The 26,027-nt window shown below is 42.1% G+C and overlaps 2 protein-coding genes and 1 long non-coding RNA gene across 5 annotated transcripts in view; 2 read left to right on the forward strand and 1 right to left on the reverse strand.

Moving 5' to 3' along the window:
• Window positions 1-26,027, forward strand: part of LOC122870258 (low affinity immunoglobulin gamma Fc region receptor III-like) — a 1,099,642-nt gene that overhangs the window by 488,317 nt on the left and 585,298 nt on the right. The window lies entirely within an intron of this gene.
• Window positions 185-1,443, reverse strand: LOC122870344. The gene is made up of 2 exons (XR_006376551.1): window positions 918-1,443; window positions 185-268 (listed from the first exon to the last, which is right to left on the reverse strand). It is a non-coding gene; the product is annotated as an uncharacterized LOC122870344 (long non-coding RNA).
• On the forward strand, window positions 5,419-19,347 carry LOC122870111. 3 transcript variants are annotated; one of them, XM_044183905.1, is made up of 9 exons: window positions 5,438-6,010; window positions 7,580-8,093; window positions 9,387-9,611; window positions 10,565-11,320; window positions 12,780-12,840; window positions 12,959-13,029; window positions 15,039-15,093; window positions 16,018-16,212; window positions 18,599-19,347. In XM_044183905.1, the coding sequence occupies exons 2-9, from the start codon at window positions 7,844-7,846 to the stop codon at window positions 19,230-19,232; spliced, it is 2,247 nt and encodes a 748-aa protein (XP_044039840.1). In that variant the 5' UTR covers window positions 5,438-6,010; window positions 7,580-7,843; the 3' UTR covers window positions 19,233-19,347. The 3 variants fall into 3 exon arrangements, with proteins under 3 accessions (XP_044039841.1, XP_044039840.1, XP_044039839.1); XM_044183904.1 differs by having other exon boundaries at window positions 7,850-8,093; XM_044183906.1 differs by lacking the exon at window positions 16,018-16,212 and having other exon boundaries at window positions 5,419-6,010; window positions 7,850-8,093.

Consider the following 26,027-nt stretch of genomic DNA (forward strand, 5'->3'; position numbering starts at 1 on the left):
TTACGATGGTGGAGGGTAGTGGGGAAAATCACACATCAGCTGCCCACATCCACTTCTTTTACTGCCTCCTCTTCAACTGCCCCTTCAACTGCTTTCATCGCTCTCAGACTTCAACTGTCATTACAACAGCTTCCCATGCTATTTTCTTTTCAACTGACACCTTAACTGCTTTCATCTCGTACTCTTCAACTGCCCCTTCAACTGCTTTCATCTCATACTCTTCAACTGACACTTTAACTGCTTTCATCTCATACTCTTCAACTGACACCTTAACTGCTTTAATCTCATACTCTTCAACTGACAGTTCAACTACTTTTCAAAGCATACACTTGAGCTGAAATTTCAAGCGCTTACATTCGCTCACACTTGAACTGCTTTCACCCATAAACACTTCGTACAGTGTTTAAACTTCAAACGACATTTGAAATGCTTTAAGTGTCTACATGTCACTTCAACTGCTAATACAATTCATATTTTGGGAAACTGTGACCTTGCTCCTTCCCTTTTGATGGAGCTAGGCTAGCAGTTTCCCCCTGCCTCCAGTCTTTGTGCTAAGCTAAAACATCCTGGACACACAGAGATTAAACCGGTATTGTGTGTATTCTTACTGTAACTGATTCTGGCTAAAACAGAAAATGTTGGATTGTTGCTCTTCTTCTACTAATCGGAGGATGTTCTGGATAAGAGAGCACCCGTTAAAAAAAATAAATAAATAAAAATAATTTTGTTTTATTTATTTTTTAGCTTTTTAGCAGTTACGATGGTGGAGGGTAGTGGGGAAAATCACACATCAGCTGCCCACATCCACTTCTTTTACTGTCTCCTCATCAACTGCCCCTTCAACTGCTTTCATCGCTCTCAAGACTTCAACTGTCATTACAACAGCTTCCCATGCTATTTTCTTTTTCAACTGACACCTTAACTGCTTTAATCTCGTACTCTTCAACTGACAGTTCAACTGCTTTTCAAAGCATACACTTGAGCTGAAATTTCAAGCGCTTACATTCGCTCACACTTGAACTGCTTTCACCCATAAACACTGCGTACAGTGTTTAAACTTCAAACGACATTTGAAATGCTTTAAGTGTCTACATGTCACTTCAACTGCTAATACAATTCATATTTTGGGAAACTGTGACCTTGCTCCTTCCCTTTTGATGGAGCTAGGCTAGCAGTTTCCCCCTGCCTCCAGTCTTTGTGCTAAGCTAAAACATCCTGGACACACAGAGATTAAACCGGTATTGTGTGTATTCTTACTGTAACTGAAAATGTTGGATTGTTCCTTTAACTTCACTTGGTTCATTTTAAATAAATGAACGTGACCATCTTGTGTTATTGCTAACTGTGATAATCTGCCACTGTTAATTCACCATAAATGAATATTCCTGTATGGTGGAACAATAAATAATTTCAAGTACATTTACTCACTGTACTTAAGTACAAATCTGAGGTACTCGTACTTTACTTGAGTCTTTTGTTTTCATGCCACTTTCTACTTCTACTCCGCTACATCTCAGAGGGAAATACTGTACTTTTTTTACCTCACTACATTTATCTGACAGCTTTAGTTACTTTACAAAGTAAGATTTTTACACACAAAACATATGAAGAGCTTATAAAATATGATGCTTTGTTATAAATTAAACTACCCAACGGTTTATACAAGTACAGCTGAAACTAACAGAAAATTAATTGGTATTTTTAATGCAAAAACATTTCATGGTTCCAGCTTCTAAAATGTGAATTATTTTTAATTATTTTAATAGTTTTAATGTATTTTTAATAATATCGAGGTTTGGGCTGTTGGTTGGACAGAACAAAACATCGTGAAGGCGTCACTTTGGGCTCTGGGTCGTTGTGACGGCATTTCTCACTATTTTCAGAAACTTTACAAACCAAACAATCAATCGATTGATGGAGAAAATAATCAGCAGATGAATCCAGAATGAAAATAGCTGCAGTCCGATATAAAACAGTTAAAAATGAGCTCCACCTCAACCAGCTACAGCAGTAAAATCCTGCTTTTACATTAATAGTACAACAGTCACAGGGGACTTTTACTTGTAACAGAGTATTTTTACAGTGTGGTATTAGTACTTAAGTGAAGGATCTGAATACTTCCTCCGCCACTGCAAACGTGTAGCAAAACGAAACAAACTTCTACGTTCAGCATAATATTTAATAATATCATAAGTTTTCTCCTACATGTCATCACACAGACAGCTGTCTCTGTCTCCCCCTGCAGGCTAAAACAGGACACTGCACTGTCAAATACACAGTTTCTAAAATACACAGTACTACTGCAATATTAATTTGACCTGGCGCTATACTGATACTACTGCCACTACTTCTTAAACTTATTACCTCTATCACTTCTTCTACTACTACTGCTAATACTACTGTAACTACTACTATTAGGCTTTTACTACAACTGTACTCATACATGTACTACTGCTTCTACAAATACTTTTACTGTTTATACATGTATTACTACTAAATATATATTAGTAGTATAGTTAGCAATTCTAATAATACTGTAATAATAATACTAATACTCTACTATTACTACTACTACCACCAATACTTTAGTACCTCTATTATAACTATCACTTCTTCTACCCTTTTTCGTTTACTACAGCTGTACTTGTGCTACTACTTGTACTACTTTTTCTACTGATACTAGTGTCACTACTATCCTACTCTACTATTACCGCTACTTCTTAAACTACATATACTTCCACCAAATACTTTTACTACTTATATAATAAGTATCACTACTTCTACTACTACCAGGCTCTCATTACTTTTGCCACTACTTCCTAAACTTCTACTACTACCAGAAATACTTTTACTACCTCTATTATAACCACTATACCATTCTACTACTACTACTACCATAACTGCTAGGCTACTGCTACTACGGCTTACCACTACTTTTACTACATCTGTACTCATACATGTACTACTGCTTCTACAAATACTATTACTGTATATTACTGTACTATTACTAACTGATGCTAAAACTACTACACCACAACTCGTATTGCTATACTACTTCTTAAACTACCACTAGTTTAGAATCAATACTTTAACTAGTACTATTATATTCACTATTACTACTAGTACTACCCTGACTACTCTACACTACATTACCACTTCCACTGCTATAACTAGGCTACTGCCTGTATTACTACAATAACTTCTGCCACCATTACTTCTAGTCAACTAGCCAGTACTCCTTCTTAAACTTCTGCTACTACCACTGTAGCGGCTTCCTTAACAAACCTTGCAGCCGCGGTGAGGGTCAGCGTTGGGTCCCGGGTTCGAACATTTGTGACGCGCTTGAAGTCTATACTTTACAAATGTTCTGAGATCCAACATGCGTTTTGTAGGTTTATTGCACATCAGCCATCAAAGCACGGCAGACAGAGGATGGACATGAAAACCAGATGCATAAAACGGGTAACGTAGATGGACAAAAACAGGAAAATCAGGCTGTCAACAAAAATTACGGCTACCCGTCCCTGACTCTCAACAACCTGGCCTCAGGTAAGTGCTCACCTTTACAGACATGCGTGCACACGCACCTGCTCCCGTGAGCTCCGCCCCCTCAGCACCAGACCAACACACACACATGCAGCAAACACACAGTGCACCCATGTTCTGTCTCCTACAACCACCAACACTTGTATCGCTACTATTAGAAGTAAAAGTTCAGAATCAGAATCAGAAATACTTTATTGATCCCCGAGGGGAAACTCTTTTGCTACAGCAGCTCAGTACTGCTGTACTACTCATGTTTTATGAGTCTGTGCTATCCTGCATGCTGGGGCAGCAGGTTGAGGGCAGCAGGCTGAGGGCAGCACATTGAGGGCAGCAGGTTGAGGGCAGCAGGTTGAGGGCAGCAGGCTGAGGGCAGCACATTGAGGGCAGCACATTGAGGGCAGCAGGCTGAGGGCAGCAGGCTGAGGGCAGCAGGTTGAGGGCAGCAGGTTGAGGGCAGCAGGCTGAGGGCAGTAGGTTGAGGGCAGCACATTGAGGGCAGCAGGCTGAGGGCAGCAGGCTGAGGGCAACAGGTTGAGGGCAGCAGGTTGAGGGCAGCAGGTCGGGGGCAGTAGGTTGAGGGCAGCAGGTTGAGGGCAGTAGGTTGAGGGCAGGAGGTTGAGGGCAGCGGGTCGAGGGCAGTAGGTTGAGGGCAGCAGGTCGAGGGCAGCAGGTTGAGGGCAGCGGGTTGAGGGCAGCGGGTTGAGGGCAGCAGGTTGAGGGCAGCAGGTTGAGGGCAGCAGGTCGAGGGCAGTAGGTTGAGGGCAGCAGGTTGAGGGCAGTAGGTTGAGGGCAGCACATTGAGGGCAGCAGGCTGAGGGCAGCAGGCTGAGGGCAGCAGGTCGAGGGCAGTAGGTTGAGGGCAGCAGGCTGAGGGCAGCAGGTCGAGGGCAGCAGGTTGAGGGCAGCAGGTTGAGGGCAGCGGACGCTAAGAGGTTCAACAAACTGATCCGTAAGGCCGGTGACATTGTGGGGGTGGAGCTGGACTCTCTGGCGGTGGTGTCAGAGAGGAGGATGCTTGCCAAACTACACGCCATCTTGGACAGTGTCTCCCACCCGCTCCATGACGCGCTGGTCAAACAAAGGAGCGCCTTCAGCTGAAGACTCATCCCCCCACAATGCACCACAGAGCGCCACAGGAAGTCATTCCTGCCTGTGGCCATCAAACTCTTTAACTCCTCCCTCTAAGTGTCAGTCTGTATGACCCTAGGTCACTAAACTGGACATTGATCATTAACATCACTGCAATACTTGACATAATTGTGCAATATACTCTTTTCAGTTTAAAATTCCCTATTTATTGATATTTATTCATACTTCTATTACTGCTGTGCAATATCCTCCGTCTCATTATAATCTTAATAAGCTACACTTAACATGACAGTTCATGCACTACTACTTTATACCGTCAACCAGTAAACCCACTTTGTACTTCACACTTATTTTATACTTATACCCACTTGGTACTTAATTTATCTTACCTGTACTATATTTTTTGCTTAGTACTTCTATCCTGTGTGCACTGACGTAAAGGCGAGCTGCTGTAACAAAAGAGTTTCCCCTCGGGGATCAATAAAGTATTTCTGATTTCTGATTCTGATTATTATCACGTCACACAGGGACAGAAGTGCTAAGCAAATCTAAATATAACACGCTATGATATACAGGCATAGATAAATCAAGTACAAAGTGGATATAAAGTATAAAATTTAAAATAAGTGTAAAGTACAAAGTGGATTTACAGGTTGATGATAATAATACGATATAATAAAACAATGTAAGTAATAGTGCAATAATGAGCACTGTCAAGTTAAGTGCAGCTTATTAAGATGATTATGAGACGAGGATATTGCACAGAAGTATCAATAAATATCAGTAAATTATCTTTATTACTTCTACAACAACTACTGTTGACTGTATTACTGCTAAAACTACTACTGCTAGTACTATATAATGTACTATGTCTGCAGTAGTGTGGCCAGTTTCCTTATTGTACCGGAACAGTACTGGTTTCTCTTCACTGGTTTCTGCAGCACAGAACTGAATATATCTGCAGGTTTTAGGCGCGTGCGCGCGGGTTCACGCGTGTCCCTGCCCTAGCGCGTGGACAGAGACACGCACTGCATCTCGCACACACTCACACACACACACACACACACTAACACACACACACACACACACACACAGAGAGAGAGAGAGAGAGGGAGGAAATCTCCATCTGCCCTGCTCGGTGACCGACCCGTCATCCTCGGGCTCGGGGAAGAAACGGATCATCTCCTCGCCGTTTCGTTTTTGTTCACGCCGTGAGCGAGGACACCGGAGGAGAAACCGGGGGACGATGGGACAAAAGAAGGAAGAAAAAGGAGGGAATTTAACATGGAAGAAATCTATAGTCTATATATAGGCTATGCCCCGGACTGCACCACCGCCGCCGCCACCGCCGCCACCACCTGCCCTCCTGGTTCCGGTAAGTCACGGTGGAAAGATGAGCAGGGAGAGTCCCGGGGCGCGTTAGTGCTAGCAATGGCCGGTTATCGCTGCTAACTGACCCGTGAAAATGACTTTTGAGGTCTTGTGAGGTCGGGTTACCGTTCAGCCATGTTGCGGGAGAGCGAGAGGGAGGGGGGGGGGGGGTAACGGCTGGGCTCTTGACACCTGCCCTCGTTCCCGGTAACTGGAGGTGTTCGGGGGGGGGCGGGGAAACAATCCGGGGAAAACGTCTAAATTGGCGGTTAAGCGGCACTAAAGAGAACCACCGTCATCCCACACCGGGAGATGACTTTCTGACTCGGTGTGTCGGGGAGTCTGAGTGCCGTTCAGCCATGTTGCAGGGGGAGGAGGAGGGAGAGATAACTAGCTAACGGCGGGGCTCCGGGGGTTTTGACACCGACCGACACCGAGAGGAGGAGGGGTTAGGGGGAGAACTGGCGCCCGGTCATTTTCGCTCCCCTGTTGGATGCGGATGCGGCGGCGGCGGCGCGGCGGCGGCAGCCCGCACCGTGTCGCCTAGAGACGGAGGCAGGAGGCTGAACGAAACGGGGTCGATGAGGCGCTGAATGGGCTGCCGGTTACATTAATTTAATTAAAATTATTTATAGATTAATTTTATTTTTGAGTTTTATTTATTTTTTTTTTAAGTTTAAATTTTTCAATTAAATATTTTCATTTTTTATTAAAAATTATATATATTTTTTTTAAAATATTTGTTGTCTTTTTTTAATGTGAATTTTTGTGAATATTTTATTTTTGTTGACCACTTTATTTTAATATTCATATTAAAATAAAGTGGTCAACAAAAATAAAATATGGAAATATGAAAATTATATTTTCCAATTTTTTTTTAAAAATTTATTTTTCTTTTTGCCTGAATAAATATTTTAATGTAACAATATGAGGCTTTTGTCAATAAATCTTATTCATTTTATTTTGTATTTATACACATTAGATACAACAGCAGGGGATACCTCTTCTCAAATAGAACATTAAATACCAATAATTAAAAAATTTCTATTTATTTTTTGACTTAGTTATTTTTTTTATGCAATACCACAGCAGGATTTTTTGACATTTAAATGAAAATGTTAATTTACAGCACTGGCGAGATGTGATAAGGAACAACAGCTGGTGGCAGATGGAAGTGGTTATTGATGATTATTGATCATAATTGATGATTGTTTGTCGGTGGGAAGGTCAGGGCAGGAGACACGCAGCAGGGTCCGTTACCATGGCGATAACAGGGATGATTTATCCCCTTATTATTGGTCCTTATCCATTCAATAATTTATTCATTCACAGATTCACTTTGTTCATATGCCTTTTCTTCTTCTTCTCCTCTCCACCCCTCCTCCCTTTATCTCCCCCCCTCCCTCCCTCCCTCCCTCGGTCTCCATCCTCTTCTGTCCTCTCTCGCCCTTCGTCCTCGCTGTTCCTGTCTCTTTTTTCTCTCTCTCCACTCTCAATCCATCTTCTTTCCTCCCTCTCTCCTCTCTCACCTCCTTCCCCTCCATCCATCTCTCTCTCTCTCTCTCTCTTTCAGGTCAATGAGAGCCAGCAACAGCTCAGTCTGAACAGCAAATCCTCCTCCGGTTTCTCCTTTACCTCCATCTCCCCTTTTCTCTCTACCATGCTCTCCTCACTTCCATATGTTAAAAAACACGTCTGTCGTCTTATTTTAGTAACGCTGCCTTCCTCCTCCTCTTCTTCCTCCTCTTCCTTCTCTCTTGCCCTCCTCTCTTCTGAGTTTTGACTCCCTCTCCTTTCACAAACACACACACACACACACACACACACACACCGGAAAATGAAGCGTGGGTCGAGTGTGTTGCAGCCTCCCTCTGATGCAGCCAAACGACACACACACCCTGCAAACGCACACACAAAGACACACACCGGTGGTGATGCTGCTCGCTCGCTGAGTGTACCCGACACACACGCTGAACACACGCCGGAAGCACACGCCGCGGGTTCGAGTCCCTTCCCAGCAGCCACCTCTCTCTTCAGCCCTGATGTCAGCACCAAGATGGCGTCTGACCTCCTCATCCGGCTGTCAGGTAGCGCACACACACACACACACACACACACACACACAGTTCATGGACACAGGCTTACACACACATACATCCTGCATAGGTACACATGCACATACAGTATGCATACCTGTTATACAGTACTGTGGGCAAGATTAGTCGATTAATCAAATAGTAAACTGACAGAAAATTAATCAATGACAAATCTGATAATTGATTAGTAATTTAAGTCACTTATTAATCAATAGTGTCAAGCAATGTCATCTTCTCAGATGTGATCATTTGCTTATTTTCTGACATTCTAAGGACTAAACATTTAATTGATTAACCAAACAATTAATCAACACATTAATTGATAGTGAAAATAATTGTGAGTTTTCACTATATGGCCAAAAGTATGTGGACAGCGGGGTGGCGGGTAACGGTTTCTTGACACCTGCTTTTGGCTGTTTTTTCAGGTTTGGGCGCCTTTGTTCCAATGAAGGCAAGTCTTTGTGTTACAGCATACAACGATATTTTAGATAATAGTGTGCTTTCATCTTCGTGTCAACAGTTTGTGTTTGTCCCTTTCCTGTTTCAACATCACAATGTCGCCGTGCACAAAGCCAGCTCAATAAAGAAATGGTTTTCCCAGTCGGGCCCAGAGCCCTGAGCTCAGCCCCACAGCCACCACCTTTGGGATGAACTGGAATAGCGACTGCGAGCCAGACCTTACGTCATGTTACATTAACGTCATGTGGGATGGATGGGAGAGATGGGAAAGATTCCCATGTTTACAACTTGCAAGCATTCATCATTGACCATTGTATGATTGCAGAATATACTGTGCTTTGACAATATAGCACTACATTAATTAAAGTTGGATTTAATTACCTTGAACGACAGACTTAAAGCTCCAAGTCACATATATCAGAGCTTTCAGAAAAAGTCCAAATTTCCCAGTTGTAATTATGACTTGAAATCCTGAAATTCAGGATTATCACCCAACATCAGTGCTGGACCTCACTACTGCTGAATGGGAGCAAATCCCTGCAGCCAGGTCCAACATCTGGTGGAAAGCCTGAAACCAGAAGAGCGGACGCTGTTACAGCAGCAGGTTAATGCGCGTGGTTTTGTAATGTTCAACAATCACATATGGGAGTAATGTTCAGGTGTCCATATACTTTTGGCTATGTAGTGTGCAAACTCATGCTCTAATGGTTAGTTGAGTGCAGTTATCAGGCTGTAATGTGAACTCTACTGTAATCTATTTACAGTGAACTTGAATCACATTAACACTCACACAGCTCGATTCGCTTTTTCTATCTGTCTCTCCAGAGGCCACCCAGAAGGTCCAGATGCATCCTGGGAGGCACGCGGAAGCGGAGCCTCAGAGGCGCGAGGCCCTGCCAGAGGTGCGCGGTGGACAGCAGGACGAGCCCGGCCTGGCGCTCTCACCAGATGGCCCCGGGGCGAGTCCTGAGCCGCCGTCGCTCTCGCACACACCTGATGGCAACGCTGCCACGGACACGCTGGCTTCAGACATGCTGAGGAAACTGGCAGGTACAGCTGTGTGTGTGTGAGTGTGTGGTGTTTATGTAATGTGTAAGGTGCCACCCGTGGTCAGTTTATGTGGAACGAAAAATATTTAAACAAAAATGGCCATCTTTCTGGTTAAAACTTTATTTAAAACAATATTAGTGACGTTGGTTAGTATGTTTAATTTCACACCTGCGGGTTTATACTCTAAGATGATGATTTTACTATCCCTTTAATATATATATATATATATATTTATATATATATACTTGTATTAGGCCATTGTGGACAATATTAACCAAAACAGTCCTCTCTGTCTAGTTAAACAGTTTCTCAGATGATTTTCCATTTTCCAAATTTAAGATATCACAATATAAAATTACATACCATAAAGTTAGAACACCATCAACAATGCTGTATTCAAATTAGTTTTTTTTAGTGTTGACTCTGCATAAGTCATAATTCAGAAATTGGCCACCAAAATGTTGATTTTTCCATCCAGGGCTGCAACTAACAATTATTTTCATTATTGATTAATCTGTTGATTATTTATCTTAGTAATTTAATCGTTTAGTCTATAAAATGTCCCAAAAAAGTGAAAAAAGGCCGATCACAAGTTCTCAGAGCTCAAGGTGATGTCTTCAAATATCTTGATTTGTCCGCCTAACAGGCCAAAACCCAACGAATACTCAGTTTATTGTAAATTGAGTATTTGTGGTATCATATCATATAGAACAGAGAAACGCAGCAAATCCTCCAGATAACGTTTGGTATTTTTGCTTAATAAATGACTGAAATCATTAAACATTGTTGTTGATTAACATTTTCTGTCAGTCATCTCATCGTTTCAGCTCTACTTCGATCCGTTTATTATCTGAATTAGTGCAATTTTGTGACTTTTCCACACAGGAAGTATTTATATAACATGTCTGATAGCAGGTGAATAAACACACTGACAGATTTTCCACCAATCACAGAACGTCAGGAAGTACACAGCCATGTGGTGAGGGTCAAAGAAGAAGAAGAGCCAATGGAAGTCGACACACTGGTTGTCTCTGACCTCCTCCATGATCCTCCAATCACAAAAGAGATAACCCCACCTTCCCCGAAGATGGCGAGCCATCATCTCTTCAGCATTAAAACAGAAGACCAGGGTCTCAGTGGCAACAAGATGGCAGAGCAGTTGCACCCTGGAGCCAAAATGGCTGACCAGTGTCTCCATGGCCTTAAAATAGAAGACAGATTTTATACTGGAGGCTGCCAGCCTGGCTCTAAGACGGCAGACGGCGTCGTCTCTGGGGCCAACAAGTTTCAGTTCAGAGTGAAAATGGAACCGGCCTCTGGAACCAAGATGGAGGACCAGCTTCTATCTGGACCCAAGATGGAGGACCAGCTTCTCTTTAAAGCAAAAATTGCAGAGCGGCCTTTCTCTGCAGCCAAGATGAGCAACAAGTTTCTCTCTGGAGTTAAGATGGAGGACCAGTTTCCTTCAGGAGCCAAGATGGAGAACCAGCTTCTCTTTGGAACAAAAATGGAGAACCGGCTTCTTCCTGGAGCCAAGATGGTGGACCACGTTTTCTCAGGAGTAAAGACAGAGGAGCAGCTCTTCTTTGGAGCCAAGATGGAAGACCAGTTCACCTCTGGAGCCAAGATGGCCGACCATTGCCTCAGAGCCGTGCTGTGGCAGGACATGTCGGTGAACCTGGCGTCCACGCTGCTGCACCAGCTCTCAGGTAACACACAAACACATTTTCTCACACAACGGATTCAGTTTCAGTGATTCAGATTCAGTTTTTTGCCAAAACACAGTGAGGAGGTTTGCTGTTTGGATTCAGGACATGTGATACAGGAGTACATCGGATGGAGAGGATTTCCCACCATCTGAGAAGGAGAAGGAAAATGATTCCCTAATAGATTTATACTCAGGTTAAACTTCAGTAAGCGCAATACAACAACTTTCTGCAGCACAAAGACAACTTTAACTGACAGTGCTCACATAGTTATAGTGACAGTCTGAGAGATTGGCAGTAGAAGCTACTGTGCTGATTAAATTTATAGAGACTAAAACTCTAAAAATTCCTTGGAAAAAAACAGATCCGCAGTCCTCCTTACATGCAAAAATGGATTCAAAAGTTTATCTGAAGCTCATGTGGGGCTTCAGCTGGTCGAGTTAGACAAATCAAGTTGAGATGTCTTTCAAAGTTACAGCCTTTTTAGGTAAAATATTCGCATTTTTCGCCTCTTTTTGTTAGTATCCTTCCACTGCAGCTCAACAAGGAAACACAAAGAGGGAATTTAATTCTAAAAAAAGTGCATAACTTTATAAGATACCCACTTGATTTGAGTGACCCATACTGCTGAAGCCTTATATTATCTTCAGATAAAGTTTAGAATACATTTCTGCACAAAACGAGGACTGTGGATTTTGTCCCCCACCACATACACTGAAAGCACATTGAGGAGGGATCTTTTAATGACAGCTGTGAACAGGAGGAATGAGTACAGCAAGCAAAACCTGTTTCGGTGTTCATGTGAGCGCCTGACTATAGTTTTAAGACAGACTTGAAATGTGAACCTATCCTTTAAGTGGCATCCTGGTGGCCTAGGGGTTTAAGACGCCGCCCCTATAATCACAGTGTTTATGGTTTGGCTGGGGACCTTTGTGATCTCATGTTAGTTGTTTATAATAATAATAATAAATTTGTAACCAGAGATTACAAAGTGCTTCACAAGGAAAAAAGAAACAGAAAAAGTCAAAAAATACACAAACATGTCACATATGTATATCATACATACATAAACCACCTGCATACACACACACGCAGGCAAATTAACCCAAACTGAATCAGGTTTATAAAAAAGGCTTACAATAAAAATACATTTTCTGAAGCAATTTAAAAGCCTTTTTGATAAAAATACGCTTTAAAAGAAGATTTATCTCCCCTCATGTCCTGTCACCTATCAATCAACTACTTGTAAAAAATTCTTTTACCTGTTTAAGCGATTTATTCAGTTAGTATTAACAGTAATTAGTTTTATAATAATAATGTATATGATTATCTGAAATCACAGCTTCATGCTCCTGTACAGATCAGTATTTCTGATTAGACACATTAATGAGTTTTCATTCATGCCTGATTGCTTTGAATTGCTGTTGTGACACCAGAGGAACTCTGATCCGTCTCTCTGCAGAGAGGGTCAGTAAATCCAACAGTCGGCCGGTGGAGAGGACGACTCCGCCCATCAGAAGCAGGTAACGTTACACCTCCTGGCATCGGCCAGTGATCTCGCGTGGACACTTTGACCTCTGAACTGCTTTGTTTTGACAGTATATGTGTGCACGACTGACTGTGTGCGCGCCCTTTCTATAGTCCCGCTCTGAAGGTGAATGTGGACCCACTCCGCTCCTCGTCGCTTCTGAGCTCCCGGGAACCTCCACATGGTAATATACTGCGCACACACACACACACAAAGAGATACAGTAGATGGTGTGAGTAGCTACTTGCACACCATCGCAGCGTTTAGATAAAAATACAGAGGCACTGTGTGAGAAATGAGCTGCTCCTGTTTTGCTTGAGGAGGCGTAGATCTTTGAATGTCGATCACTGTCTCACGGGAGTGTTTTTGTAATCATATACTGAGTCAGTGTTATGCTTATCATTGATCCAATGATGCCAATCTCAGTGTAATAGGCAATAATGAAAAATGACGCTGTCAGTCAGAGTGGAAGGATTAAAGCACATTTCCACTGAACCACACCGATCTAATTGAAATTACAATGAGTAGCAGGGTATGATGTCATGCCACTGTATACAGACAAGAGCAGCCTTTTTAAGGATTAATCTATAATCATTCAGATTAACAATCAATTTTATGTTGGGGTAGTGTTACACCCAGTGGTACATTTACTCAAGTACTGTATATAAGTACAATTTTGAGGTACTTGCACTTTACTTTTTTCCATTTTACTCCTCTACGTGTCAGAGGCAAATATTGTACTTTTTACTCCACTACATTTATTTGATACCTTTAGTTACTTTGCATATTTAGATTATTAATACAAAATATAATCAACAAATGAATGTAGAGGTTAAGTCAAGTCAAAAAACATGGAAGAAACCTCAGGAAGAGCAGCAGAGGAGGGATCCCTCTCCCAGGACGGACAGACACGGAGCAACACAGTCAAATTATGAAATAGATTAAGATAAGACGTTATTATTGATCCCCGGGGCTCTAACGCGGGAGGGGGGCTGACACTGTTTGCATCATATGAACTTGCCAATGAAAGTTCACCACGCTTATCATATCCGGATATTTTTCCCGCCCTCCACTTGCATTATTTGGCGTTCGGATGCTGCAGTCAGAACGTCTCCCAGTCACTTCTTTAAAGAACGAGGCGAGACACATTCGCTTCAGGTCGCGAATTGACCGGCCTCCAGAGTTCAATCAGATTGAACTTTAACACACAAACTAATTGTGAGGCTCTCCGATGTTTAACGTGTTTGAGAGAGGGATAAATAATACAAACAGCAAGCAGAGAAGAAGGGTTGCTGCGTGGCTGTGGCGAGCCCGGACAGTGACCCAGGTTAATGACAGTAACCACAGTTTGTGGGTACGACCCTACCCACGCTATTTCCTGTCCCACTCTGCTTTTTGCCACATCACACGAGTACATTTTGCCAGGCGAAATCCGGTATGGCCGCAAGTGGTTGCATTAGTGGGGGCGTGTTGTTTGAGGTTCTGGTGAGACACGAAATCCAGTTTGAGTAACAGATCAGTGAGTTTCGAAAATCCAGTTGGAAGGTTTTTCAGACGCCGAAACGCTGCACAAGCGGTTTAAAAATACTCTGACACGGGATTTTTACAACTGCAAATTGTTATTTTTTTTATTATTTTATCTTTCAACCCCACGATCGTGAGGTAAGCTGTGGAAATACGGTGTTCACGTCAGGAATGCGAGCTTGGCTGCCGACACCGAGAGGATGACGCTGCAGTGCGTTGCGGCAAAAATTGAGCCAAACTTTTGTCTGAGCCATCTGAGTTCATCTGAGCTCATTTACAAACACTTTTATCCCCACCGCACTGACTTTACTAAATAAACACTTTTGGGGAATGTATATAGTTTGCCTGCAGTGTTTTTAATGCAGCCTTATTGTTATTATTATTACTTTTTAATGATTGTCTTTCACTGTTTTTGTCTGTGTTATGGATTTATGCTGCCACCAGATTTCCCTTTGGGTTTGTAATAAAGATGGTACTGAAGTGACTAAACACAAACACTCACAGTCTACAGTCACAGAGAGGTTTACCAATAATAACTTCCAGAGGGACTCATCATTAGTAGATTTTGGAGCACACAAAAAAAAAGAAATATATGGCAGCGGAAGATTTATTTCGTGAATCGCTTAGAAGAAGAATAACGACTCTGTCTTTTTTTTTTTTTTTTCACAGAAACTCAAACCAGCCTCAGCAGAAATCAAACCGCGGGTTGCTCTTACTTCTACAGGTAACACAAACACACACGTTTGTCCTGCCATGCTTGTGAGGAACCTCACTGATAATACCGGATTCCCTGGTCTCTGACCTAAACCTGATTCTAACCTTAACCCTAAAAACCATCACACAGGTCTTTGAAGAAGAGAGGATCGGACAAATTGTCCCCACTTTCCAAAAATGTCCACACGAGGACTAGAACTCAAATTGGTCCTCGCAAAGTACAAGAGCACACTGCTGAACGTTATATCATCATTTTGGGAATCATGCTTATCCGTTTCTTGCAGAGAGTTAGATGAAAAGATTGATACCACTCTCACATCTGTATATTAAATATGAAGCTACAGCCAGCAGCCGGTTAGCTTAGCTTAGCATAAAGACTGGAAACAGGGGGAAACAGCTAGCCTGGCTCCGTCCAAAGGTAACAAAATCCACCTACCAGCACCGCTAAAGCTCGTTCATTAAAATCGTATATCTTATTTGTTTAATCTGAACAAAAAACAACGGTTTTGCGGGGGGGGGGGTTACGTCCCGGACTATTTCTTGGCTGGGTGCAGTGACTTCCTGCAGTCTTGTCGTCACCATGAGGTTGCCAGGCAACCAGCAGAGACTCTTCGGACAGAGCCAGGCTAGCTGTTTCCTCCTGTTTCCGGTCTTTAGTCGGTGTTCGGCTTGTAGGAAATGGTGTTCGTCAAAATATTACATCGATTTAAAGAAATCACTATCCCCGTCGCGGTATATGAAGTGCACCACATGACGTGCTGTTGGCTTGGACTTTCAGTCATTTGTGTTTTATTTGTTGTTTATGCGTTGGAAGTAGTAGTAGTCGTACACAAGGTCGCTGTACATGGAAGGACGTATTTAGAAAATTCAAATATCTGTTACTATGGCTACTGTAACACATATTATACCTACCTGTCCACCCCCCTACCTCCAGGTGTCATGTGTGTGGGTTTGAGACAGACGGGCATGCCCTTTTCCAGAGTCACATGACCGAACACCGCCAATGGGAGCACGGCTCCTTCTCGCTGCACTGCTGCGCGTGCGACCGCTCGACCAATCAGGAGGCAGAGATGAGGGCTCACGCCATCACGCACACACGTGGGAACACAGGAGCCAGCGGAGAGATGAGGTGGGCTCACTTTAAATGTGTGTGTGTGTGGATTCTTTAAGCCAACACAGGTATTGATATTTGAGAGGTAAAATATCAATACATTAGCCAATATTCGTTTTTTACAGTAACCTAAACAAATATTTTCAGTTTAGTTCTTAAAAAGCCGCAACCAACACGCATTATGTATTGAGCACTGCGACAGACTGTTAGGACCACTGATAGTAAAAAGAAAGAAATTATGTAATATTTATGTTTAGTGAATATTTAGTTACAATATTCTGACTTTATTTTGTCCTCGAAATATTGAAACTTTTTCCTTAAAATATTCAGACTTTTTTGACTGTATCCCTGAAATATTACAACTTTATTCTGAAAACGTTTTGACTTTGTTCTCTAAATATTACGACTTTTCTCTTAAAATAATCCGACTTTTTCTCCTGTGAATTTTTTACTTAATCCTCGAAATATTACGACTTTATTCTCCAAATATTTATAGACTTTTTTTCTCGAAAATATAACTTTATTCTCATAACACTACAGTTTTTTGAAACTAATTAACAGTTATAAAATAAACTTGTCAGTGCTCTTTGGTCGACAAACTATGTAACAACGATTAACCACAAACATATCTTTGGAATTTCTTGTTATTTATCGGCAGACAAACGTGCTGATATGGATTTATCTGCTCTAAGCTAAAATCGATATATCGGTCAGGCTCTGGGCTTAAAATAAAAGTTAATATATGAAAAATATATTAAGATACACAGTAATTTACTATTGCACTTAACCAGTAACAGCAGCTGTGACTCATAAAATACACACTATGTGCTAATCTTCATATTGTTTTAGGCCGTTAAAACACAACAAACTGCTGTTTTGTAATAACAGGAAATGATATACAACATGTATCGGCACACGTCAGTTAAACTGCAGCTCTGGAAAAATCTACTGCTGGTGTTGATTTATGAAACACAACATGGAGAAAATAAAATGTTTATAAGATTGAGCACTTCTTCCAGGAGATTTCTCACCACAGCTCCTCATCCCGATGTGGGGCAATAGGCCTTTTTCACTTTTTAACTCGTCGTCGTGTGTTTACTAATAACATTAACGATGACTTCGTCCCGTTCAAGTGTCCCAGTGAGTCATACCAGTGAGCCAGCATGCACAACACCAGGATCCTGAAACTGAAATCATTAATTTTATTGTTTGCACCAGTGCTTTTCCTGTTGTGACATGTCAGAACATCTCCTGTGAAAAAGGCCTATTCTTTTATGGAGATGGAGATCGGTAACCTCCGCAAACTCCCAGTGTAGCGCCGTACAACTGAGCGGTGGTCGAATCAGCCAGAGTAACCGAAAACACCCGTGTGTGTGTTTGATTGTCTTTAGATGAACAAATAATTAAATAAGCTGCGTGCGTCCTGCTAAATGTCCGAAGCAGACAGAAAACCGATCCAGGCATATTTTAATGTCTCAGTATCGGGCAGAAATGAAGCCGTTCAAAAACATACGAGAAGTTTTTGTAGATCTCCGACAGAGCGATGATCCTTCTTCTTTGGTAAAACGATCTAGCCGATCGGATCACGTCGATTTCAGGAGTCGCATTCTCCCAATTTAGTTCGGCTTCCGTTCGCGTTATATCATTTAAGCTTGTAAACTCAATAGCTTTGAACCCAGACTTCCAGTATTTGGATTGAGTAGCTCGTGAAAAATAAGGTGTGTCAGATTTAATAGTGGCTCCTTGAAATCCTTGAAAGTTTGTGAATTTGGGGGTAAAGGCCTTGAAAGTATTTGAAAATAGACATATTGAAAGTGCTTGAATTTATATATTTCGTGCAAGACTAGAAATTATATTTTTTCATCGCTGTAACGCAGTCAAGCCTCTCTCTCTTTGTAATCGTTGTCTGTGAGCTTCTGTAAAGCTGCTAGCTCTCATTATAAATTAAAACAGTAATCACCTCGAACCGTGGCTCAAACTACGCCATGTTGGGTCCTTGAATTTGAGGGAACTGGGCCTGGAAAATCCTTGAAAAGTCTTTGAATTTGCTGTTTAAGCAGGTGTGGGAACCATGTAATAGGCTACAGCTGTTATAGCAGTGTATCAGATTCATATTTAATCAACCTTTAGGTAAATATAAGTATCGGACTCGGTATTGGCAGATACCCGATTTCAAACGATCGGGATCGGGGCCCAAACAACCTGATCGGGACATCCCGTTATAAAACATTTAGTCTTGGTGGGAGTGAAGTCTGCAGGATCAGGCAGGTGCAGTTTGTGTTTTATTTTGTGTTGGCGTGTGATGAAATGTGTGTTTTCTACTTCACTTTCATAGTGCGTGTGTGTGTGTGTGTGTGCATGTGTGTGTGTGTTATTAACCCCTCCCTCCCCTCCTGACTCCTAGATGCTCCGTCACCCCTCCTGCCGCCGCCGCCGCCTCCAGCAGCGCTCTGTCAGTTGCCATGGCAACCCAGCAGGAGAACAGCACCTCTGAGCATCGCTGCCGCATCTGCCAGAGGTCGTTTCCAGGGCAACAGGAGTTGCTGGTTCACTTCCAGGGTCATCGCCAAGGCAACCAGTACCGGTGCGACCGGTGCGGCCACCTGACGCGGACAGCCAATAAGCTGGTGGAGCACGTGCGCGTGCACACGGGGGAGCGGCCGTTCACCTGCGACCTTTGCCCCTACAGCGCCAAGCGGCGGGACAGTCTGCGCCTGCACTGCAAGGTCAAACACCCCAGCGACGTGCACACACACCGGTCGTACGTGCACGGAGACAATCAGCGTTCAAACAAACACGTTCAGCGGCTGCACACACTGCCGAACACACACACTGCTGCACCCTCCTCCTCCTCCTCTCTTCCTCCTCTTCATCCCTCGCTCTCTGACCGGGCAGGGTGGAGGGATTTGTCTCCTCTCCTCCCCATCACGACGCTCATTTCTCTGAAACCACGCTCTCCTTCATCCTCCTCCTCCTCCGCGTCTTCTTCCACCAAACACTCCTTTCTCGGTTACCTTGGTCTGACTACTTCTTTGTAAATGTTTTTTTTTCTCCTCCTCTCTTCTCCTCTCCTTCTTGTTTCCTCTCCTCCTCCTCACTTCTCTCCTCTCCTTTCATTTCCTCTCCTGTCCTTGTTCTTCTCCTCTCTTCTCCTTGTTTCTTTGCATCTCTTTTCCTCTCCTTTCGTTTCCTCTCCTCTCCTCCTCTCTCCTTTCTTCTCCTTGTCCTCTCCTCTCCTTGTTACCTCTCCTTGTTTCGTATCCTCTCCTCATTTCTCTCTTCCTCTTCTCTCCTCTCATATCGTCTCCTTGTCTCCTCTCACTTCTCCTTTCCTCTACCTGTTTCCTCTTCCCTCCTCTCCTAGTTACCTCTCCTTGTTTCCTATCCTCTACTCATTTCTCACTTCCTCTCCTCTTCTCTCTCTTCGCTCCTTGTCTCCTCGTTTCCTCTCCTCTCTCCTCTTCTCTCCTCTCATATCGTCTCCTCTCCTTTCGTTTCCTCTCCTGTCCTTGTTCTTCTCCTTGTTTCCTTGCATCTCTTTTCCTCTCCTCTCCTTGTTCTTCTCCTCTTCTCTCCTTTCTTCTCCTTGTCCTCTCCTCTCCTTATTACCTCTCCTTGTTTCCTATCCTCTACTCATTTCTCTCTTCCTCTCCTCTTCTCTCTCTTCTCTCCTTGTCTCCTCGTTTCCTCTCCTCTCTCCTCTTCTCTCCTCTCATATCGTCTCCTTGTCTCCTCTCCTCTCACTTCTCCTTTCCGCTACCTGTTTCCTCTTCCCTCCTCTCCTTGTCTCCTCTCCTCTCTTCTCTCCTCCTCTTCTCTCCATCCTCTGGACTTTTAAAGTGATGGATGTAAAGCTCTGTAATGTATCCAAGGTACTGTCACTCAACACTATGTATGAGAATGTCAATCAGCTACTGTTATGCTCAATGCACTGAAAACACACAGATAAGGAACGTTTTGAATTTATTCAACTTTTGCATCATGCTCGTGATTTTTGCTGCATTCCTGCCTGCTTTTAGCCAGTCATATAATCACTGAGCTCTTAGCTATTTAACCGTGTGACATATTTATTGCCTGTCTCTCTTGTCCTTCAGAAACCCTGAACTTAAAAATCCTCACGTTTTACACACTTAACACAAGACGCGTTACTGTAAAGATCATTTATTGATTCTGTTGTTTTGTTGTAGAGAAAGTCACTGCTAAGAAAAACTATTTCTTAGAAGATGTGAAAAATCAGCCAGGTGGGGGGGGGGGTGACATAATTTCACCTGTTTCCAAAATTTCCTAAAGCAAAGTAAACTGCTTTGGAAACAAGACTAAGAGTCTACACTAATGCTAGCAGCTCTGTGAGGCTGTACTTAGCAGTGCTTTGAGCTGAATGCTAACATCAGCATGCTAACACGCTGATATTTAGCAGGCATAATGTTTAACATGTTCGCCGTCTTAGTTTAGCGTGTTAACATGCTAACATTTGCTAATTAGCACATTAGTTTTGCAGGTATTTAAAGTGTTGGACAAATTGAAATTTTGACCTGATGATGGCGCTAGATGAAACATTTAGGGATTATTGCAAATCATCTTGAGGGGAACATGAATGTCGGTACCAGATTTCACGACAAAGCATAGTTGTTGAGATATTTCAGTCTGGACCAAAGTGGTGGACCAACCGAACAACATCTCACACCGCTAGCGTGGCTAAAAACTGCTTTCTACTTACGTTGAAGCTCAAAGAGTTCGAGATCTGGCGCCACCTGCTGGTGGGGTTTTAGCGCGTTCACCGACACTGTGTACCCCTTTTGGTTTGTATTCAACATGCTAACTGACTGTCATCCGTAGAGTCACGCTGCATGGCTCAAAAATCCAGTTATCTCCCCCCACTGTTAGCTTATTAAATGTGTGGTTTTTGCAGTGATAATAAAGCAGTTTATAACCAGGAGGTGCAGACGCCATCGAGACTGGCTTTCAGGATGAAGTGACAGATCATTAACATCCAGTAACAGGGTTTGTGCAAAACTTAGTTGTTGGAGCCCCATCCGGCTTCACCAGGTTCAGCTCTCATCTGAGGTCATTTACAACTTTGAGTTAAACGATTTGAAATCAGTTTTAGCGCTGCAACTGTTTTAACTATCAATTAACCGATTAATCGTTCGATCTATAAAATGTAAGAAAATTGTGAGAAATGGCCCCGGTTGATGTCTTAAAATTACTCGTTTTATCCTACCAAACCCAAAAATATTCAGTTTACTGTCATAGAAGAACTCACCAGCAAATGTTCACATGTGAGAAGCTTTTGAATTTAAGAAAATGACTTAATGATTAATCGTTGATTACTAAATGTTTCAGTTCCCAAATGGGCGTCATTCCACCGCTGACTCTTTGAGTTTTGAGGATTTTTGAAGGTACAAGGTTTCTGCAGGACAGTGATGATATTTCTAATATTTGTGTTGTATATTGATAATGTATTTGTGTTTACATAACTACATGGGGCTCCTAAGAGTCTAAATTGTCTTAATTTAAAGTTGCACTATATGTAGTTTTGCCGAGACAAAAAAAAAGAGTCATTTTAGAATTACTAAGCTTTTTTTAACACTTTTCACAAAACCAGAAAGTTCATCTTTGAAGGAAAAGTTTAAAAACCAACAGCCAAACAGTTTCTCTGCAGCTTCAGTTCAGGGTTATTTCATCCAACACTACCAACTGATCCAGCAGGTCTGATGTCACTTCCTGTTCACGTGGGCGTGGCCAGAGACCAGAGAGTATATATTTTAATGAACATTATTTTTTATATTACAGAGCCTGTGAGGTGTCACGGAGAAAAGAAAGTAATTTGTGCGCAAAATTTAGTAATTAATGCTCTGGATTTAATATATATATATATATATATATATATATATATATATATATATACACACACACACATTTTGTCTGTTGTAGAGGGCAGAAAAAATATGTTGCTTGGCAGATTCAGTCAGCCAGAAGTTTGACGAAGACGACATTTACTCTGTAAGGTCGATTACTTTTCTCCTGCTCTTCTTCTAATGTAGTTGCTACGTTATTTACTTACGTTATCCTGTGAAGTACATTTAAGGGATGAGGGAAAAGATAACACAACGCTGTAGCGGCCAAAACCTGAAGTATATCCACATATCTCGGTCCAAGAGATCCAACCAGGATCCAGGACAAGATGCCATGAAGGTGATAAATTATGCTAAATTGAGAGCGCAAATTATTCAGTCGTGCGCATGAAGTAGTTTATTTTTTGACACCTCCCAGGCTCTGTATTATATGAACACGTAGTATAATATTTTTAAAATTGAAGCTCATGTGTACCATCTTTCACATGTAATTTGACTGCAGCGTCAGACCCGTGAGACAACACGACCTTTACGACGCGCGTCAATCGTCAGGATGCGCCGCTGTCCTTTTTCCCCAGCATCAATGTGCGTCAGCGCTCCAGGAAAGCAACAATTTAATCACATTCACGCGTTAATCGACGCAGCTCTCCACGACAACCGTAACTTAACACCCAGCTGAAAAGCAGCGTCTTGCTGCCGTCTGTGGTTGAAAGCTTTGAGCTTGTTTCGCACCCAGATTCGCTGATTGGTGCGGTCAGAAGCGCACCTGTAACCACACCCAACAGTGATGTCACAGTGTACTGGAGTACACCTGTGCATCACTGCAGCCGGGTGAGATGTTAAACCACTGGAGGTCAGCAGAGACAAGATTTTCAAAGGGTGTTGAGTTACTCTTTTGTTTTTGTTGTAGTGAATGCTCCATTACCTCTGCTGCACATTCAGTTGTAAAAGAAGAAAAACAACTAGTGCAAAGACGCTGCGCTCTTTAACAGGAACATTTGCTCCCTCAAATATCAATAATCAATTACTCGCTTGTTTATTTTTTTATATATTTACAATGACACATAAGTTAAAAGGACATACATAACATAACAGAACAAAAAAGGCCCCCATATTCTCTCTGATTTGTAATTAATTTTCTGTATTTATTACTCGTACTGCTTGATTTTAACTGTGTGTATATAGCATATTATTAGTAGCCTACAATTAATTCTCCAAACCTCGCTAACAAGCTAACGTTTAGTTCAAGTGAGCGGAAGAGCTATTGAATTGGTGATAGCTTCTTTGCTAGCTAACTGAAGTCACGCTAAGAGGATGAATTCAAACAGCTTTGTAAAACCAGAATACAATTTGCACATTATAACGAATAAAGGTTTAATAAAATCACACCTTTTTTGTTGTTTTTTCTTATTGTGGTCTGTTAGTAAAGATTTACGACGTGTAATCCAACTTGTTAAATAATTAATAATAATGAAGACACTTGCAGTAGAGGCTATCCTGATCCTGTAGGAGAAAACAACAAGATAGCGACAGGAAGTGATTTCAACAGCGTTCAAACTTAAACCTGAAACTCCCACAAACCACACAGAGCAGCAATACTAGAAACACCTGCACACATGTGGTTTTAATATGAAATGTATCTCCAATCAATGGTGCTGAGAGCTGTTTCATTTTAAGCACAAAAACACGAAGAAGCATGAAATCCAAAAACCTCCCCGTGATCATCTCAGATTGTCTCCCTCTTACATTATTTGCTTGAATTTTTTTATTTTATTTTGTTTTTCTCTCTGCTGTATCCTGTTACTGTTTGCTGCCGCAGTGATCAATAAAGTTTAATTTCATCTGACTCACCTCTACTCACACCTCGTCTTTACTCAAATGTACTCGCGTGCCGGAGTGCAGGAAGATCGTGTTACAGTGATAAAGAAGAGATTTTACTCACTGTAAGTAGTAGTAGCAGTACCACTCACTGGTACTACTACTATTTAATACTATAGACTCCATAGTATTAAATAGTAGTAGTACCACGCTATAGTATAGAGTCATATAATGGTGAGCTGAAATGATCTAAACATCAGATTTGGATCAGAAATGATTGAAAAACTGAGAATTTAAGAGGCAGTTTAGAGAGAAATCAGGGATGAAGGTCACGCACCACACTCACCAAACGAGTGGGAGGATAAGTGTCAATCGCCATGGGTCCTGTCCCCTCCTCAGCGGTTGCCATGGTTACCTGGCATGTTGTAGGTCTCCATGGCGGCAAGCAGGAGGCCTGTCCATTTGCTGGGAGCAGCTCCGGGCTCAGCGAATCATCGGGCGGCACGAAGGTTCAGGGAGGGCAAAAAAAAAAACACATGCACACAAAGGTCATTATTAGATTTTGGTAAATGGCATTGAAGGAGAGGAAAGGGGGGAGAAACCAACAGGGGGAGGAGAAGTGGTGTGTGGAGGGAGGAAGATAAGATGTGAAAGAGGAGGAGGTGAAGCGAGGAGGAGGAGGAGGTAAAGAAAGAGTGTGAGAAAGAAGCCGAGGGGAGGAAGTGAAAAGGAGATAAAATTTAAAAAAAAAACAGGTGAAGAAGAAGTTAAAAGGATAAAAAAAGAAAGACAGGATGCATAAAAGAGGAGGTGGAAGATAGGAGTCGATGAGTCCTTTTGATCAAAAGGTCAAAGGTCAAGGCCTGAGGGAGACAGAGATGCCGTTAGATGTGACATTTTCCATCAGAAAGTATGGCAGTTAAAGTGACAGTTAATTATTAAATGTGGATGTCATGTCAATATTGAATGTTTAATATGTTTATGGAAGCAAAAAAATAATTTAATACACCTGACATCAGCAGAAAAATCATCATAAATACTTTTACAGTATAAAAAAAACAACATTTCACACTTAAAATAATAGTTTGACATTTTGGGAAACACTCTTATTCGCTTTCTTGGTGAGAGTTAGATGTTCAGATTGAACCACTCTCACGTCTGTACGGTTATTATGAAGCTACAGCCAGCAGCCAGTTAACTTAGCTTAGTATAAAGACTGGAAACAGCTTGCCTCGCGGTGACAACAAGACTCCAGGAAGTCAGTCCGGCACATAACTGCCTGTAAAACCACAACTTGTTGTTTTTACACTTACAGGTTTGTGTACGGATTAAACAAACAAGATATAACATGTTCATTAGTGAGCTTTAGAGGTGCTGATAGGTGGATTTTGTTACCTTTGGACATAGCCAGGCTAGCTGTTCCAACCTGTTTCCAGTCTTTATGCTAAGCTAAGCTAACCAGCTGCTGGCGTTAGCTTTATAATTAGCATATGGACATGAGAGTGATATCAGTCTTCTCAACTCTCAGGCAGAAAGCCAAATAAAAATGTCGAACATTTCCTTTAAATGGTGATGTAATGTTGGTTTCTACACCTAGCATTTACGGTCATTTATAAGTCACATGACTAATTGGTGGATTATATATAAAGACACTGGAAACAACCTCAGACATCTAAACTAAGAGTCTACAGCCATGCTAGCGGCTCTGTGAGTCACTGCAGTGCTGGAGCTAACATCAACATGCTCACAATGACAATGCTAACATGCTGATATTTAGGTATTATGGTTACCATGCCCACCATCTTAGTTTAGCTTGTAAGCATGCTAACATTTGCTAATTAGCACTAAACTCAAAGTACAGCTGAGGCCGATGGGAAAGTCATTAGTCATTGCAGGTATTTGGTCATAAATAAAAGTAATGGACAAATTTAAACTTTGACCTGATGATGGCGCTAGAGCAAACGTCAGAGGATCACCAAAGTTATTATAATTCATCCTGGAGGGATCATGAATGTCTGATCCAAATTTCATGGGAATCCATCCACTAGTTGTTGACACATTTCAGTCTGGACCAAAGTGGTGGACCAGCCGAACAACATCCCACACCGCTAGCGTGGCTAAAACTGTTTTCTACTTACATTGAAGCTCAAAGAGTTCGAG

Source organism: Siniperca chuatsi, linkage group LG22 (genome assembly GCF_020085105.1).
Source record: "Siniperca chuatsi isolate FFG_IHB_CAS linkage group LG22, ASM2008510v1, whole genome shotgun sequence".
In the NCBI taxonomy this organism is placed as follows: Eukaryota; Metazoa; Chordata; class Actinopteri; order Centrarchiformes; family Sinipercidae; genus Siniperca; species Siniperca chuatsi.

What these genes read in the sequence shown, in the direction of transcription:
- LOC122870111 (XM_044183904.1), top strand. Translation starts at nt 5,951, where the DNA reads ATGCCCCGGACTGCACCACCGCCGCCGCCACCGCCGCCACCACCTGCC. An exon ending in CCTCCTCATCCGGCTGTCAG is followed by an intron (nt 8,094 to 9,386) that starts GTAGCGCACACA and finishes CTGTCTCTCCAG; the next exon opens with AGGCCACCCAGAAGGTCCAG. An exon ending in CTCCCGGGAACCTCCACATG is followed by an intron (nt 13,030 to 15,038) that starts GTAATATACTGC and finishes TTTTTTTCACAG; the next exon opens with AAACTCAAACCAGCCTCAGC.